Here is an 18,786-nt window from a genome sequence, read left to right as displayed (position 1 = left end):
CATTGAAATATTCAGACTTTTCCCTGGTTTGTATTAAGTTTGTTGATAAAAACACTGGTAGCTTTCGCTGGGGGAATCTTTCTAGATTCTATTGATAGACCAAAATTTGCTTTCTTTAATTGATGCTCAGAAAGAATTGCAGCGTTAACTAGAAGAAGAATACAAAAACTTTTACTGGGCAATTCGATAGGAAAAAAAGGGAGTGATGTAGAGTCTGGCTAGATTGACGATCAGTTAGTGACGCTGTACATAGCAGACTCTACCCACATGACTGACAGTGTCAATGACCAAAATAGGAGCAGTGGGAGCAACATTCCTGGTACTGAGCCAGTGCAGGGGAATTGTAGAGGTAGAAATACGATGAGGGGACTGAGGGGAACTGGACAAAGGGTAGTGGGTCAGAGAGGGGGAAGAGGGAGGCCAAGGGGGACATGGCTTTACTGTGTTGGAGATGATCAATATAGGGCCAACAAACAACATTCAGCCTGTAATTGTTATGTCCAATATGTTAAAAGCACTCCAGACTCTCAGTGTGGAAAGATACAAATATGTTTTAAATGAAACAGTTTTTGTGTCTGACTTCACAAATGGTCATGATGGTTTTTGTCAAGAAAACTGATTTGACTAAAATAATTGGACAATCACATCTATGTTCTTATCACTTGGAGTAGTCACAATGAACCATGTATATGTCTCTTTTTTTTATTGTTGTTGTTTTAGTATATTTTGTGTGTACAATTATTATCCATTTGTCCAGAAAATATTACATTACTGTGCAAATGAGCAGACTAATGTCCACAATGGACAAGTTGAAAATCTGACAAAAATCAAAACACTGATTTCAAAACAATTGTATCTGTTTGGAAAAATACAAAATTGGAAAACATCATGTGTCTTCATTTATTTACCTTTCAGATAATATATACTTTTATAGGTCTATCTCTAATAGCAAAGCGCACAGAATTTTAAAAAAACAAAAACACCTGTTTTTTTATAAAAATCCATGGCAACTAGATTTTACTTAGTTCTGTGGCAGCGACAGAGTTAATTTGCATAAATTAAAGATGTTATGAAAGTGCTTAAGATGTTTTGCAATGTCATCTGTCATTGCTTTTCAGGGTACTGGTTCCTGTTTCCATGATAATCTGCAATGACATCATGGCGTACCTGTTTGGGTTTTTCTTTGGCAAGACCCCTCTGATCAAACTGTCGCCCAAAAAGACATGGGAGGGGTTCCTTGGTGGGGCTGTCATGACTGTTATATTTGGTGTTGTGGTAAGTCAATGGTTCATCCACCTGATCCTTCTCTCTCTCTTGGCCATTCTCTCACTCTGTGGCTCTCACTGAATGCTCCTTTCTCATTTATTGCTTCATGAACTTTTGTATTTGTTTACCATTCTGATCAGCAGCAGTAGTGTGAGGGGCACTTGATAAGTATCTGACTGCGGCCATGTGGGCATACTTACACATATTACAGTTTATTGATGAATCCTCCCTCAACTTTCATGCATTTTCCCATTCTTTTTAACCACCTGTCAATGTAACTTTTTCGAATTGAATAAGTGTACCCAAAATAATGCCCTTGAAGAAAACTTCAACAATTTCAGCACTCTGGAACTACCTTCCTCTCAGCTGTTGCCTGTCCAAAGTGAACAGGAACCAATCACAGGGGAACAGATCAAGGGAATATGGGGGATATGTGACCAGCTTTGCACTGTATTCCACCAGAAAGTCAAATATTGCTGCTGTAGTGCATGCACTGGCTTTGTCTGGGTTCCAGTGTGGGGACACTGCACCATGCCTCAAATGCTTTTTGTGGGCAGTGGTTGGCATTCTTGTCTGAGGTCATTGTCTTTCTGTCCTGAAGTTGTATGGTGACTATATGGCCAGATTTAAAAAAGAAATATATTTTGTTTGCCTGCACTCCTGGATCTCTTAGATTTTCCAGGTGGATTCTCAACCAAGAAGACCCTGACTGCTGACTTGCTTTGTTTCAGGATCACACTGAAAGACATAAGTCTTAAGTCTTGTCCTTTGTTTTGGGATCACACTGTAATATCTATCTCACCTGTAGTTGCTTTGTGCCAAACACAATTTGATCTTCTGTCAGTTTTAGAGCATATGTGTGCTCCAATAAAACCTTACCTTCTTTTGTTCATCATTTAAGCTATGGGGGCCCAGTGGGCACAGTGGTTCCCAATGCCAAGGTGATCATGGAAAATGACACTGATACATCTTGATAAAAAATTTATTGTATTTTTTGTTTCATAATACTAATTATTGGATTTTCCTCAATCACTGACTTACTTGGGTATCATTCTCAGGACTACCTAACTACGGTTACTGGATAACCACAATAGTCATCATCTTCAAGTGTTGATCTCCCAAACTTTAATTCTTTGAACCAGTGCAGGACTGTTGTTCTGCATGGGACTTGCTTGACAAAGCAGTGTGACAAATTTGAATTATTTATTGAATGATTTTCTGTGGCAATCATCATAATGAATCATATCATGAAAATCACGCTGTGAGAGGGCCATGTTTCCTGCAGGAGGGCCATCACCATTACCCTACACATTGCTTTCCTCAGCAGATCACCATTACCCTACACATTGCCTTCCTCAGCAGATCACCATTACCCTACACATTGCCTTCCTCAGCAGATCACCATTACCCTACACATTTCCTTCCTCAGCAGATCACCATTACCCTACATATTGTCTTCCTCAGCAGATCACCATTACCCTACACATTGTCTTCCTCAGCTGATCACCATTACCCTACACATTGCCTTCCTCAGCAGATCACCATTACCCTACACCCTTCCTCAGCAGATCACCATTACCCTACATATTGTCTTCCTCAGCAGATCACCATTACCCTACATATTGTCTTCCTCAGCAGATCACCATTACCCTACATATTGTCTTCCTCAGCTGATCACCATTACCCTACACATTGCCTTCCTCAGCAGATCACCATTACCCTACACCATTACCCTACACATTGCCTTCCTCAGCAGATCACCATTACCCTACATATTGTCTTCCTCAGCAGATCAGGTTTTCAGGAATGGAATGATAGTTGACAGTATGGCTTGGATGTCATTTCTCTGTTGTATGACGCAAATTGTGATTCTCTTGTTCCTGTAGTTTTCTCTGCTCAGATTCAGATTCTTATCAAGCGCCCCTGGTAAATCTGTCTTGACATTTGTTTAGAATATAACATACTTTTTTTTTTTTATCTTTGAGAGAGCCGAGAACATGACAGCATGATGTGAAAGTCATGCTAAATATTTAGTTTATTTCAGGAGTATGAACGACCTTTATATTTTGAACACTTAAATTTGGCATTGCTAAACTGGAAGAAAAGTATGGTTTCATTTCTAGACAAAGAGATAAAAATTGAAAAGTAAAAAACACACCAAAAAATGTGATAATATAGTTCCTGTTTCTGAGACTGAATTTGTTTCAATGACTCTGATATGTACGCTTTGATGTTTTTGTAACAGACTTGCATGTTTATCAGTGCATTGATAATTACTGTTGCCTTTCTGAATATGCTGATCCTTACCTTTGCCTCAGTGCACTAATCCTTTCCTTTGCACGCTAATCATTACCATTGCCCAAATGCACTGATCATTACAATTGCCTGATCTAACAGTGGACAGAAACCTGTTTCAGCTGTCACACATCATGGTGCAGTTTGATTATTTTGTGTGTCCGGTGTCCTACGACGACATTAAAGACCACATTTCCATGGAGTGTGAACGCTCCCAAGCGTTCATCCTCACAGAATATCAGCTTCCTTACATGGTCCGTTCACTTTTCTCTTTGGTGAGTTCTGTTTGTGAATGGTCTTTTGGGAGTTACAGTGATATTGCAAAACATTTTTTACTGATGCTGAGTGTATCCCTGATGTTGCTACCAGTGAAATAAATGTTGAATGATTTTTCATGGATCATTTTAGATAGCAACTGATTGTTAGCTGTCTTGTCTGTGTGCAGAGATGCTGATGTTGGTGTAGTTGAATAATCACTGTGGACTATAAACATGTTTAAATGCTAGCACACATGTCTGTCCCTGTGGAGAGCAGTCCAAATGTCACTTAGAAAATTATGTTGTACATAAAGAGTATCTGTTCAATTTTTTAAGAATCTGTTTGGTTTGGCAAATATGTCCACCTGAAACATGGCTGTACAGCATTGTCTTCAATGATTCATTGGAGCAGTGTGTCTGTGCAGACATTTGTGTTGGACTGTGTGTTAAATGATTCATTGGAGCAGTGTGTCTGTGCAGACATTTGTGTTGGACTGTGTGTTAAATGATTCATGGTCTGTGCAGACATTTGTGTTGGACTGTGTGTTAAATGATTCATTGGAGCAGTGTGTCTGTGCAGACATTTGTGTTGGACTGTGTGTTAAATGATTCATTGGAGCAGTGTGTCTGTGCAGACATTTGTGTTGGACTGTGTGTTAAATGATTCACTGGAGCAGTGTGTCTGTGCAGACATTTGTGTTGGACTGTGTGTTAAATGATTCACTGGAGCAGTGTGTCTGTGCAGACATTTGTGTTGGACTGTGTGTTAAATGATTCACTGGAGCAGTGTGTCTGTGCAGACATTTGTGTTGGACTGTGTGTTAAATGATTCACTGGAGCAGTGTGTCTGTGCAGACATTTGTGTTGGACTGTGTTAAATGATTCATTGGAGCAGTGTGTCTGTGCAGACATTGCAGTCATTGGTGTGTGGTGGTTGTGCAGCTGGGTCTGCCAGGAACACTACAGATGTATCCCTTCGTCCTGCACTCCATTTCCATGTCCATCTTTGCCTCCTTCCTCGGCCCCTTTGGTGGCTTCTTCGCCAGTGGACTGAAACGGGCATATAAAATCAAGGTCTGGGTTTTTGTTTTGCTTGTGCATGTGTCGTCATTTTGTTTAACCCTTTCACCACCAAGCTCGCATTTATGCACAGGTGTGGTAGAGATCCCATGTCACTGAAAGGTGACCATTCATTGGTCTGTTATCCATGAACCTACTGCTCTAAATGTTCGGTGGTAGGATAGGCCATATCGTCTATACATCGCAGGGGGAATCCCCAGCTATTCTTAGCCACTGTCTTTTCCGTGTTTATACCACAAGGCAATTTTGTACTCTAAATTGACAGGCGGTGAAAGGGTTAACATGATCAGTGTGTACATGTGTTTGTTCTTTTGAATATTGCTTGATTGGTTTTGTAAATAGGGTGACAATAATGTGACCATTTTCTTTTGTTGCCTCTTTCCACCTGTCATTTTCCTTTCTTTCTCTGTCAGTCTGATTTTTTTCTCATTCTGTCCCATCTTTTTGTGCTTACAATATATTATTATTAGGAAAATAATGATGATGAAGTGTATGAATGTCTTGGGGAATGACAGGTGATAAATAGAATATAGTTTCCCTGTACATCATAAATTCTGTATCACTGTTGTAAAAAACAACCAATTTTCTGGATTTCTGTAGGATATTACTTGCACAGTTGTTGTGCCCACTCCATTCATGTTAGCACCAGCAGTCAGCTGCTGATCAGGCAATCTTTGGTCATGTTGTTTGTGGTTTCTCCATGTAGGACTTCGGGGATACGATCCCCGGCCATGGGGGTATTGTGGACCGCTTCGACTGCCAGTTCCTTATGGCCAGCTTTGTCCACGTCTACAACTCCAGCTTCATCAAGTGAGTTGATAAACATCAGAACAGCCACCTTGGCAATTGTGGGTATGTGGATATGGAAGGGGGTGTGTCAGTGTGCATTGTGTGTTACAAATTGCCTGATATATGTTCACTGGTTTGTTCATTCAGTTGGGTTCTTTTGTCTGTTTATCTGAATTGTGTGAACTCTGGATTTGTTTGCTCTCAGTTTGATGTGTTCAAGTTTGATTGATTTGTTCCAGTTTGATTTATTTTTTATTTGTCCTTTCGTTTCACTTAATTCTTTTCTTTCCTTATTAATTCCCATTGGGTTGTTGTGTGCCCAATAAAAAAAAAAGTGAAAATTGTCCTGTGCATGTATTAAACCCATTGACACAAATGCACACAGAAATTTCAGCCCACAGTCACAGAAGTTGGTTACTGTTCCCATTTCATTCTGTTTTTCCTGCACGATTCCATTCATACCTGTCTGATGTGATGGTTTCCATGTACCAAGCGTGTAAACATGTTGTCATTTCGTTCTGTTGTTCCTGTGTGATTCCTTTGTCGTTATTTGATATGATGGTTTCTGTGTGGCAGGTGTGTAACATGTTCCTGTTTTATTTTGTTGTTCTCATTTGTTTCACTATTGATGTGCTATGTGTGTAGCTATGTACCCCCTATGTACCCCCGTCACGCAGAGCTGTGTTTGCGGTGTTACAGGATGCCCAACACAGGAAAACTCCTGCAAAACATCCTCATGTTGCCGGCAGAGGACCAAGTCCGTCTGTTCCACTTGCTACAGGACAAACTGGTGGCTGCTGGAGTGGCTCTGAACAACACACTGACATGACACTGGGCAACACAACACAGGCTGAACAACACACTGACATGACACTGGGCAACACAACACAGGCTGAACAACACACTGACATGACACTGGGCAACACAACACAGGTTCTGAACAACACACTGGCATGACACTGGACAACACAACACAGGCTGAACAACACACTGACATGACACTGGGCAACACAACACAGGCTGAACAACACACTGACGTGACACTGGGCAACACAACACAGGCTGAACAACACACTGACATGACACTGGGCAACACAACACAGGCTGAACAACACACTGACATGACACTGGGCAACACAACACAGGCTGAACAACACACTGACATGACACTGGGCAACACAACACAGGCTGTGACCAACACACTGACATGACACTGGGCAACACAACACAGGCTGAACAACACACTGACATGACACTGGGCAACACAACACAGGCTGAACAACACACTGACGTGACACTGGGCAACACAACACAGGCTGAACAACACACTGACATGATACTGGGCAACACAACACAGGCTGTGACCAACACACTGACATGACACTGGGCAACACAACACAGGCTGAACAACACACTGACATGACACTGGGGGCAACTCTAGAACAGTCCTTTTGTCAGCACAACTGTTGGCAATTCTATGGTTTGCGAGATGGGTTTTTTCTTTCGTTTTTTCTTCTTCTTTTTTTTTTCCTGTTACTGTTTTTCTTGTTTTGTTTTGTTTTGTTCACCTGGGGATTAAGTTAAGGAATTGACCGCAGGTGAGGAAACTGTGCAAACATAAGAAAAGGATCTGTTTTAACTAGCTGTGACACTGGCAACACCTAATCTAATTGACACTGTTTTAATTAGCTGTGACACTGACAACACCAAGTTGATACTGTTTTAACTAGTTTGACACTATACTGACAACACCAAAAGGATACAGTTTTAATTAGCTGTAACACTGACTGACAACACCAGGAAGATACCATTTTAACTAGCTGTGACACTGACAACACCAAAGAATACCACTGTTTTAATTAGCTGTGACACTGACAGCACCAAAGAATACCACTGTTTTAATTAGCTGTGACACTGACAGCACCAAAGAATACCACTGTTTTAATTAGCTGTGACACTGACAGCACCAAAGAATACCACTGTTTTAATTAGCTGTGACACTGACAACACCAAAGAATACCACTGTTTTAATTAGCTGTGACACTGACAACACCAAAAGAATGCTTTTTGATTAGCTGTGACAGTGACAACACTAAGAGGATACTGGATAATGCCTTTTTGTGTAAAATGTGCTCAGTTGTGCTGTACAGTGTTAAAACTGACAAGTAAAACATGCACTTAATCACTAAAATGAAAGTCTAACATTTTTTTTTTTTTTTTGTGCAGCGTTGTTGACAATACAGAAGAAGGGTTGACAAACCTGTAAGAGATAGGAGGGTAATATCCCATGATCAACATACTGTTTTTTAACTGTTGTTTAGAAAAACAAACAAACATATAAACTCAATTGAAAAAGTATAGAGAAGATTCACAAATCAAATAATAGCAGCAAGCAATTTGACCTATGAAGAGACTGAGTGATCTGAAGCTTCATAGTCTTGAGTGTTGAAGATAATGGGGTGATATGATCGAGACACAAAATTCTACATGGGTCTGACGGAAGCTCTACACAAAGTCTTTTGACACTAAATGCCAGTGCACAAATAGGGACATCCTATGAAGCTGACAAAACATTTCAATAGATGTAGATGTTAGCTTTGTTCACAATTTTGGTTACTGACAATTATTAACTGTTCCAGTTTGTGGAACAATCTGTTTAATTGCATAACAGCAGCACTTTGTTATTTCAAAAACTCAACAAATTTACAATGGAAGGGTTATAACTTTGATAAATTTTGCAATTACAAGCTAGCAATAACATTAGCAAATGTGCATCCAGCATATTGAGGCAAAAGACTGAAGAAGCGAACTCATGTGATATGATATATGATATGATATAATATGATATATATGACATGATCTTTTTGTGAAAACTCAGGAACAAGATTTATTAATAATGATGATAATAACTGGACATTTATCAGCACTTTCTTCATTGCACAAAGCGCTTTACAATCCACACACACACGCATACGAAACACAGTCCTCAACTCACAATCATGCACAATAAACATATACATGTGCAAACAAACTCATACGTAAAATACAAAAATGCATGCATACATCCATCCATCCATCCATCCATCCATACATTTGATGAACGCACAATACAGCGTTACAAATATTGACAGTTCCTGGAGAGACGTGTGGTTCACCACATCGTCTGAACTGATTTGTGTCATGAGTGAATGTGTTCGTTTTTCAAATACAGGGATTCCTTGTGGAGCTGTAATTTTAAGTGTAAATGAAAGAACTGTTGGAATTATTCATGTTGCCTTTTTTTCTTTTTCTTTTTTAATCATTAAGGTTGCCATTTTTTTATGTTGTCAGGGTTAAATCATTCGTGTAGCCATTTTTTGTGATTGAATGAATTATTGATTGTGTTATTATTGATGTTGATTTGTTTCTGCAAGCATGGAAAATTCCAGATTTTTTAATAAAAATATGCACTTTTGTGTGGTCTTGTTGAACAATCAAGTGAGAATGTACTTAATGTTGCTGTTGTTTGTTGTTGTTTTTTTGGGGGGGGGGTTAAAAAATGTATTTAAAGATGTGTATCAAAAAGATTATTTTGGTTAGAGTCAGATGGCATTTAAAGACTTTCTGCTTGTACCATCCTCAGGCACCATTTTTTGCTGCTCTGAATGCAGTTTGTTAAACATAATTATGTAAACAAGTGTTAGATATCTTGTTGCCTTATTTTTAATGCATTGCGTATGATAAATCTTTGCCAGTAATATTTTTTAACTGCTGCTTGGACTGGGTATTCATAAGGGGAAGTAAATGCAGAAGGAGCTGACAGTGCAGCAAAATGAAGTCAGTTGTCTAAATCCTTGAAAAAAAAAAAAAATTTCTTATCATTAAACTTGTGAGTTAATGACTGCCATTCATGCTTGTTCACATCTAATTCTTATTCAGTTGTGTGAGACAGTAACCCTTATTCATTCTTGTTATGATGTTAAAATTTAATTCTTTGTGTTGACTCTTCAGGCCTGTGACATTATTATTACCCTTGTTGATTCATGTTGGTGTGATTCATTCGTCCATGTGAGTTTCTGACCTTTTAATGATGATGATGGTGAAGGGGATGATTGGAAGTACTGCAGTTGAGGTCCATTTAGGTTTTGAACTGTATGACAAGACTGAACATGATGCTTCCTTTCATGAGACATCCTGGAGTTCGTCAGACTGGAGAGATACAGACACATGCAGTGCTGGTCAGGAATTTTGAGTAACACTCCTCATGGGTGGGACTTTCCAGATGGAGCCTGATTTCAGGATTCACTTTTTCTTCTTCTTTTTTTAAGCAAGTATGCAGGAGCTTTTTTAAAATGAACAGCAGTAATTTGTTTTCCTTACTCCCTTGACACTTCATTGATATAAAGTGCAGAAAAGAAAGAACATGCCCACTGTGGGGATGCTGTGGTTCTTTCAGTATAAATAGCATCCCCACCTTCTGGAATTCTGTGCCAGAAATTTACTCCTTTTTTTCTGTCGCTCTCTTTATTTTTGCCTGTTTTTCTTCCTTTACTGTTATCTGCTTTTTCTGCCTACCCAGTCCATTGCCCTTTCTTTTTTTGAGCAAGCCTTGAAACTTTTTTTTCTTTTCTGCAGTGTATGATGTACTGTTTTGCTCTAGCGATCTGGTAGTGAAATTGTAAACACTGGGATGGGCACTAGCTGTCCATTCTGCAGTGTTATTTGCTTTTTATGTATTTCTTGTTTGGCTTTGAAGTATTGTATTTTCCTTTTTTATTTATGGGTGGTTTGTTTTGTTTTTTTTAATCTGGGGATGATAAATTAGGTGAAAGGGCTGACATCCTCAGCATGGCCCAGTCTTATTTGCCATAAGGAGCCAAATGGTTGGGATGCTGTGTCATGAACAGTGTTTTGTGGGTTTGTCTTGTGGTTATGTTGTTGTTTTTTTTGCTTTGTTTTGTTTTGTTTTTTGTAAATGTAACAGTTTTGTGTTAATGCAATTGAGCGTTTATATGGTTTGACAGTCCTGATATGGCCGTATGCTGTTGGCTGGAATATAAGCATCAAATAGATACACAGAGAGAACATGAATTGCAAATCTTTGTTGTTTAATGGTGAGAAGCAAGCATTCTCATGGTATTTTTGGCCCAGGGATTTTCAAATTTTCTCCAGCTTCATTGCGTTGACCCCTGAACCCCTACTGGGGGCCTACTGCACAGAGACACACAAGAGACCCATCCATGAAGTGGATGACCCTTGACTGGGTAACCACAGTCTTCACAGGTTTCTCTTTTCAGGTTCTCTGTGACTGATGTCAGTGCTGATATGGCCGTGGGCGGTCATCTTGGCTATAAGCAACAATGGTAATAACAGCAATGTCTTGAGTCTTGTTCTTTCCTGTTGGTGTGCAGCTCTGTCGTTCATTCATGTGATTTTCTAGACCTTGCCATTCCTGCAAAAACCCAAACATCTCTTGATGCTGATGCTGTGATAAGTTTCTTTACCTGCCTGCTTCTAGTCATGTCCTGCAGCAGACAGATGGCAGACAGGTGTCCTGTGGGAAGTGATGATGCGCAAAAAGGAAACCAGGTCAGTGTGCAAACACACATACCTGTATTCTGCTATTTGTCACGTGGTTTCCGCTTTGTGTGTCAAGCTGCATGTGTGTGTGTGTGCAAGTGACATAACTGAAGCCTGACTGAATGACACTGGAAATGAATTATGAGTGCCTAAAGGCAGCTTTCATTTGGCTCTGGGGAGGTAGGCAGCCTGACTCACAGGCAGACTGTCTTTGTAATGCTCGTAAAGCTTGGTCTCTGACCAAGATAGGTGCTATGTAAGTATCAGTAATGATAATAAGAGATCAGTGGACTTCTGTTCTGTTGAAGGAAGAAGTCAGTAGACTTAATCTTGTTGAAGGAAGAAGTCAGTAGACTTACATCTTGTTGAAGGAAGAAGTCAGTAGACTTAACTCACTCCAGATGATGGAATGCTATAGTGTTCCTGACGTAAGGTAGTATTCCGGATGACAGAACGCTATTGCGGTTTCTTCTTCTTCTTCTTTGCGTTCGACAGCTACGCAGTCAGGGTCGAAGTCCGAGGGATGCCACAAACTCGGACGTCCGGTGAAGATCGGCTGCCGTCCCCCAGAGCTTGGTGTTGAGGTCAGCACCCCCAGGCCAGGACTGCTGCCACATCTTCTCATACAGGGGGCAGTCTTGGAGAATATGGGATGGGGTCTGGTCAGCCTGGCCGCAATCACATAGGGATGTGGCTGCCACTCCAATCCTCTTCAGGTGTGCTCGGAGGCCGCAGTGTCCTGTGCGAAGGCGGTAGATGGTAGTCTGGTGTCTTCTCTCCAGTGTCCTGATGGGATCTTGGTGTGCCTGGTAGCCTCCGTTCAGGGTGACCCAGCCTCTTCGGAATCTGCTGCGGAGGAGAGTTTTGGTTTCCTCATATGTGGCAGGAATAGTTGGCTGTGTGAGCTGGCTTCCTTCCTTAGCGAGGTGGTCTGCACGGCGTAGCATAAAAATTGCAGCTACACTGGGCATCGCGAATGTGTCAAGGGTCGAATGGGGAGTTTCTTCTTCGTGAGGTTCCGTAACTATACACTCGCTGGCCAGCCGTTGACCTTGGTACCCCACATGACAAGCTAATCTGCATACATATTGAAAATGGCGTCACAGGCAATACAAGTGGAAATTTTTGGAGCAAACTAGATCACAACAGTGGCTTTTTACTGCTGATGAAGTGATTGAAATGCTTCAAACTGAAGGTTTTGACATTAATGAGGATGATGAAGACGTTGAATAAAGTATCTGCAGTGAAGAAAGTTACCAGCAAGAAGTTACTGACAATGACTTGGCTTTTGAAGGTTGTGAAGAGAGGGAGGGGGGGTGGGAGTACACACGACATGAGAAGAGGGGTCAGTGGGTCAAGTACAGGGAGTTTCATTCAGTTACTTTATGTTTTGTATTTTTTGTGATTTTTTTCCTAACCCTAACAAATGGGTTGTCTGCAGGGGAAAGCAAGGGAGAAAACTATTCATCTGAAGTGAGTTAATCTTGTTGAAGGAAGAAGACAGTAGACTTAATCTTGTTAAAGGAAGAAGTCAGTAGACTTGTGTTATGTTGAAGGAAGAAGTCAGTAGACTTAATCTTGTTGAAGGAAGAAGTCAGTAGACTTAATCTTGTTGAAGGAAGAAGTCAGTAGACCTGTGTTATGTTGAAGGAAGAAGTCAGTAGACTTAATCTTGTTGAAGGAAGAAGTCAGTAGACTTAATCTTGTTGAAGGAAGAAGTCAGTAGACCTGTGTCATGTTGAAGGAAGAAGTCAGTAGACCTGTGTCATGTTGAAGGAAGAAGTCAGTAGACTTGTGTCATGTTGAAGGAAGAAGTCAGTAGACCTGTGTCATGTTGAAGGAAGAAGTCAGTATACCTGTGTCATGTTGAAGGAAGAAGTCAGTATACCTGTGTCATGTTGAAGGAAGAAGTCAGTAGACCTGTGTCATGTTGAAGAATAAGTCAATAGACCTGTGTCATGTTGAAGGAAGAAGTCAGTAGACTTGTGTCATGTTGAAGGAAGAAGTCAGTAGACCTGTGTCATGTTGAAGAATAAGTCAGTAGACCTGTGTCATGTTGAAGGAAGAAGTCAGTAGACCTGTCATGTTGAAGGAAGAAGTCAGTAGACCTGTCATGTTGAAGGAAGAAGTCAGTAGACCTGTCATGTTGAAGAATAAGTCAGTAGACCTGTGTCATGTTGAAGGAAGAAGTCAGTAGACCTGTGTCATGTTGAAGGAAGAAGTCAGTAGACCTGTGTCATGTTGAAGGAAGAAGTCAGTAGACCCATGTCATGTTGAAGGAAGAAGTCAGTAGACTTACATTTTGTTGAGGGATGAAGTCAGTAGACCTGTGTCATGTTGAAGCGATAGATATACCAATTGACAGATTGTTTGATAAGATTTAAACACTGGTGCCAGTATGTTACAGGTAAATGTCATTAAGCAGATAAAAATCGTTAAGCAGTAATCTGCACAGCCTAGGTAATCAAGGGATTATATATCCCTGACATTGTTGTCAGGAATTCCACACATTATTTGAAGGCAAGATTGTGTGTGTGTGTGTTGCAATGAGTCTGTTTATGGTGCTCATGTGTGGTATTAGATGGCTTTAGATGTGCTGCAAAAGTGTGCTTTCAACATGCCTTGCTCTTTTTTCTGTATATCAAACCATGGTATTACATGATCAGTCTGTCAACTGTCTGAGGACTCAAGAGGCATTACTGTGGACATGGTATTACATGATCAGTCTGTCAACTGTCTGAGGACTCAAGAGGCATTACTGTGGACATGGTATTACATGATCAGTCTGTCAACTGTCTGAGGACTCAAGAGGCATTACTGTGGACATGGTATTACATGATCAGTCTGTCAACTGTCTGAGGACTCAAGAGGCATTACTGTGGACATGGTGTATTGCAGTTCTCCATGAAGGAAACTACATCCCTGTTGAAAAATTCCATTCCTTCAGGGGATAAAAAATCATGCTATCCTGTTCAGTTTCCAGAAGGTTGCATGAGTGGACTGACACACCCTTTTCACATGCTCTCCCTTTGTGTTTGCTTTTAAGATAAAAACATTGTACATGGAATATAGGCATCAATGAATGTTGCCTGACGAGCTCTTGCATGCCTTTCTCTGTTGTTTCACATCAGCCTCACATGATTGGTGTTGTGCCTGCTACAACCAGTCAGTCCGTGCTGTCCTCCAGCTTTCTCTTCCTCTTCCACCTCATGTACTTCATCCCTTGGATCAGTGAAGGAAGACCTGGTATACACTGCACTAACTGGACAAGGCATTTCAAAGCACATACTGTGTTTTGATGTGATGATAGTGGCAATAAGAATATGTCTCAATTATCTGATTTAAAAACAAGAAAATTGTCTATTGACAAACAATAAAATGAAAGTTGTTTTAGAAAACAGTCATGATGAATATTCCAGAATCTTTATTGCAATCAGCAGAATTATGCAGATGAAAATAGTCAGATGAATTTGCCCACCATGTCACTTACCAGACCACTGGTAAGGGGTGTGACAGTGTTTCAGTGACCAAAAATGGGTGTAAAGAAAAGGCATCCTTGTGGTATGCTTTTTGGCATGCTTTGCTCAGTCCTCTGTTCTCACCCTTCCCACCATGTTCTGCCTCTGCCTTTCTGAGTTGATGTCAGAACCTTCAGAGTGCATTGCAGTATAAAGCTGTACAGACTGATGTGTGGGTTTGTTGGGTTTTCTTTTAGTTGGTTGCACTTTTATACCTGCATGGATCCTGTGCTGTTTTTTACAGTTTGTGAGTGCGTGTGTGTGTGTTTGTAGGAGCTTTTATGGCAACTGTTTGAACTGAAACAAAGAATTTTTAAATACATTCCCTGTACCTCCCTCTGTCTCTGTGTCTGTCAGTTCATGTCCAGTTTCATGTTCCAGTTTGTCCCTTTCCCTCTTACTGCCTCTGGGCCTTTTATGTTTTTGCTGTTTTTGGTTTTCATTGTGTGTGTGTGTGATTTTAATGAGGCTATTTTGCATTGATGAATGTAAGGGTTTGTGTTATACACACACACACACACACACACACACACACACATGTATATTATCCACAATGCTTTATTTAATGGTTCTGTTAGTCTATGTGAAGAAATGAGTCTGATGAACTTACTTCTATTTGCTTTGTGTTTCATCTTTTTGGTCATATCAGCAGCATTATCTTCCTGCTGATTACCCCCACACAGACAGCAAGATATATTCAGTCACAGTTTTAGAACCAGGAACTATCAGTTTTATGTCTTAGCGAGGCCACTCACCTGAGGAAATCCTGCACTGATTCTGAGTCACTTTGCTGGTAGTGAATGGTACCTGTCCTGTTTCAACATATGGAGGACACCAACTGCCAAGTCTACTACAACTAATGACAGGAGTTGCTGAGTTACAGAGCCAGACTGAGCGAGCATCCTCACTTTGGGGATGTGGCCATGACCCTGTCCCTCCCAGCTACAGTCTGATCAGAAGCAGGAAAGTGGAGGGGAAATTGAAGCTGAGGTCACCATGAAGGCAGGACATGAAAAATGTTGGTAAATTTTTAAGGAGGATGGTGATGCTGTTGGGCAGGTCACTTCTGGTTTGAGATTACAAGACTGGATTGTATGCACAAAGATTCAGAATGCAGTCTGCTTTCATCGGGTGTGACTCGCATGTTTATTTCTATGAGTGTTTTTTGTGTGCATCACTGTCAGTAAATATCCTTTTCCTTTGGAAAGTTTTAGAGAACACCTCTCTATTTTATTGTATTGTTTTGTATTGTATTACTCATTTGTCAAAACAAGATTTCTCTGTGTGAAATACAGGCTGTCTCCCCACATTGCTACAGTGGGTACACCCATTTTTTGTTGTTGGTTTGTTTTTTTTTACTTCTTGCAAGTGTATTTGTTGTAAGTGGATATTTCCACATAATTTTGCTGTCGTGGGTTCTTTTACGTGTGCTAAGTGCATGCTGCACATGGGTCCTCAGTTTATCATCTCATCAGACCACCACTCAAGGTCTAGAGGAGGGGGAAAACAGTGGTGTATGGAATCTGAACCAGTTTGTTCAGAGAAACAGATTCTCTCGCTTCCTCAGCGAACATGTTACCACTAGGCCAACACTCCACTTCCCAATCATTGAATGTAGAATGAACAGAATTTCAACAAAAGCAGTGTTGTACATCCACATGGACAACAAAAGGATAAAAGTCCTGCCTCACCCAAAAATAGTAAGACATGTGTCTTCCTCACACCGAGATGAATGGAATTTTGAGACCAATCGGTCAAAATATTTCCAAGTCAAGTCTAAAGTTGTTAATAAGCTGTGATAAAATGATCAAAGTATCAATGTTACAATTAAAATCAACCCTGCACTTTGATGACAATTCACTGAATGAAAATGAAGTTATGAAAGTGAAGAACATAAAGTCATGAAAAGTTTGGTTTAAAAAAATTTTTTTTAATGAAAATGAAGTTTTTCTATGTGTTTTCTAGGCATCTGTCCAAGTCTCTGTCCATCCCCCACCCCCACCAACTTTTTTCGGTCATTCTGTCAAAACTGATTTGGAAAAAAAAAAAGTGATTCATGCCTGGTTCTGTCCATTTCCATTGACAACTCCTCATGAAAGGCTTTCTACAACAAACTGCAAAGATTCATTTCTTGTACAGGCATTCATAGTCACTATCATGGTCACTGTGGTCTCTTGCTTGAAACTGTTGGACTTGAAGGTTCACCGCATTGCTTCCTCTGATCATTGTTCCAGAAAATCTAGCCAGTGATCTCAGATTCCCAGGAAACTTTTATGTTTGGGTAGAGGGAAAAACAGTTTGAAGCATGGCAAAATCTGCTCACGCAGAAAAGCAGACAATTTTCTGCCCAGCACATCCAAAGAAGACATTACAAGTCTAAGACATTGAAACTGCCTCAAAGTTGCATGCAGTGATGCTGGCCTTGTAATTTTAGGAAGATCCATCTGTCACCAAAGTTTGGCATACACTGAAAATGAGCTAACAAAGAAATGTATTGGACAATGACCTCACCAATGAAAAAGTAATGGGTCATTTGTCCTCTTTAGTAATAAAATAATTGGACATTCTCAACCCTTTACACACAGTGTACACCTGTACATAAGAATCCATCTTGAATGTAAGAGTTTAATTTAAATGAGTTGGAGTCATCAGGTGAGAGCTGAGAGTTTGGTATTAATTGAGATTGACACCCCACCCCACCCCCACCCTCCTTTTCCCCCATGTGCAACATGAGCATAACATCATTAGCCATTGGCCTACACCCCCTTCATTGTAATATTAACTGAACACCTCAAAAGTGACTGGATGATTTTGAGATTATTTATCATTGACAGCACAGAACAGGGTATTATGTTTTGATTTATGATTTAAGTTTGCTGATATGTCTGACTTGTTATATAATGCATCATATCATTGTATTTGTGGTTGCAGCAAGATGATATATCCAGTCATTTGAACTCCTGTCATGTTCGGTTTGGCAGCCAGTGGGTATGGTTTGCTTTACTAAAATAAAATTCCTTGAATGCTACTTGAGATGTCTGAATTTGTTTCTATTCTTGCCATTTATCCTGATCTAAAGTCTGTCTCTCTCCATGTCTACTTTTCTGTTCTTTTTCCCCCTCAGTCTTTCCTCTCAGTCTAAGTGGTATTACTGACACATTCCACTCACCCTTAGTTCCCATTTCACAGCCACACCTAGGCTTGTTATGTTGTCAGCCCAGCACAAGCAGTCCACAGGGAACCATCAATGGTAGTTCACCATACGATATTCGATGAGAAGAGTTGCTGAGTCACAATTCAGTTGTCTGTTCCGATTCAACATACACAGGACAGCACCAATTAAGCCTACCACTGATGACAGTTGTGCTTTGTTTAAGACCCAGACAAAGTGAAACCTACCCAGCATTGAAAGTTGTCACCAGGTCTGTTCAGCAACAGCCCCAATGATAGTGGAGGGGAACTCAGAGCAGGTCACCATGTAAGCAGAACTTGAAAACTAAAACACTTTGGGATAACTATTCTTTATTATGATGGCGATGGGTGAGGATGCTGCTTCAGCTGTTGTTATGAAGATTGAGACACTATGACTGGGTTGTACTCAGCATTTGATGTCTTCCTGATATAGTTGAACAGTTTTATTCAAGCTCAACATGATCTAAGGCCTGAGAGATACAGACATCTGCCGTGGTTGTAAGAAAATTTGAGTCACACACTCAATATGTCCATGAAGTGGATGACACTGAACTGGGTTCCAGTCTTTCTCTTTTCGACTCCGTAACAGGCAGGAACAAAAGATTAGCACAATTCTCCTCTGATGGGGTATGAACCTGCAGCCTCCGGTACCAGTTGTCAGTCTGTGGTACTGGCCCTGATCTTGACTGAACACATCTGCATTGGCTATGAGTCTGTTCACACCCCCTCCCCCAACCCCCGACATACACATGCATACATTCATAGACCATGTGTTAAAAAGCATGTAAATGAGTTAGTTTTCTTTTGTATACATTTTTAATACATAACAG

At 40.4% G+C, this 18,786-nt stretch overlaps 1 protein-coding gene across 3 annotated transcripts in view; it reads left to right on the top strand.

Moving 5' to 3' along the window:
* LOC143292966 (phosphatidate cytidylyltransferase, photoreceptor-specific-like) overlaps positions 1 to 17,792 on the top strand; it is a 41,465-nt gene extending 23,673 nt beyond the window's left edge. The window contains exons 7-12 of one of the 3 annotated variants that reach the window (XR_013056699.1): positions 1,119 to 1,275; positions 3,684 to 3,836; positions 4,761 to 4,892; positions 5,605 to 5,708; positions 6,387 to 6,620; positions 6,707 to 17,792. Coding sequence is in view for 2 of the 3 variants with exons in the window: in XM_076603691.1 (XP_076459806.1) it covers positions 1,119 to 1,275; positions 3,684 to 3,836; positions 4,761 to 4,892; positions 5,605 to 5,708; positions 6,387 to 6,516 (676 nt within the window). In the remaining variant the exon portion in view is untranslated. Of the gene's footprint in view, positions 1 to 1,118; positions 1,276 to 3,683; positions 3,837 to 4,760; positions 4,893 to 5,604; positions 5,709 to 6,386 lie in introns of all 3 variants that reach the window. The other 2 variants (XM_076603691.1, XM_076603693.1) reach the window with 2 other exon arrangements.
* The last annotated feature ends 994 nt before the right edge of the window (positions 17,793 to 18,786 follow it).

The sequence above is a fragment of the Babylonia areolata genome, chromosome 18 (assembly GCF_041734735.1).
Source record: "Babylonia areolata isolate BAREFJ2019XMU chromosome 18, ASM4173473v1, whole genome shotgun sequence".
NCBI classification, from domain to species: Eukaryota; Metazoa; Mollusca; class Gastropoda; order Neogastropoda; family Buccinidae; genus Babylonia; species Babylonia areolata.
The sequence above is the reverse complement of the archived record's forward strand: the minus strand, read 5'-3'. Positions and strand labels throughout refer to the sequence as shown.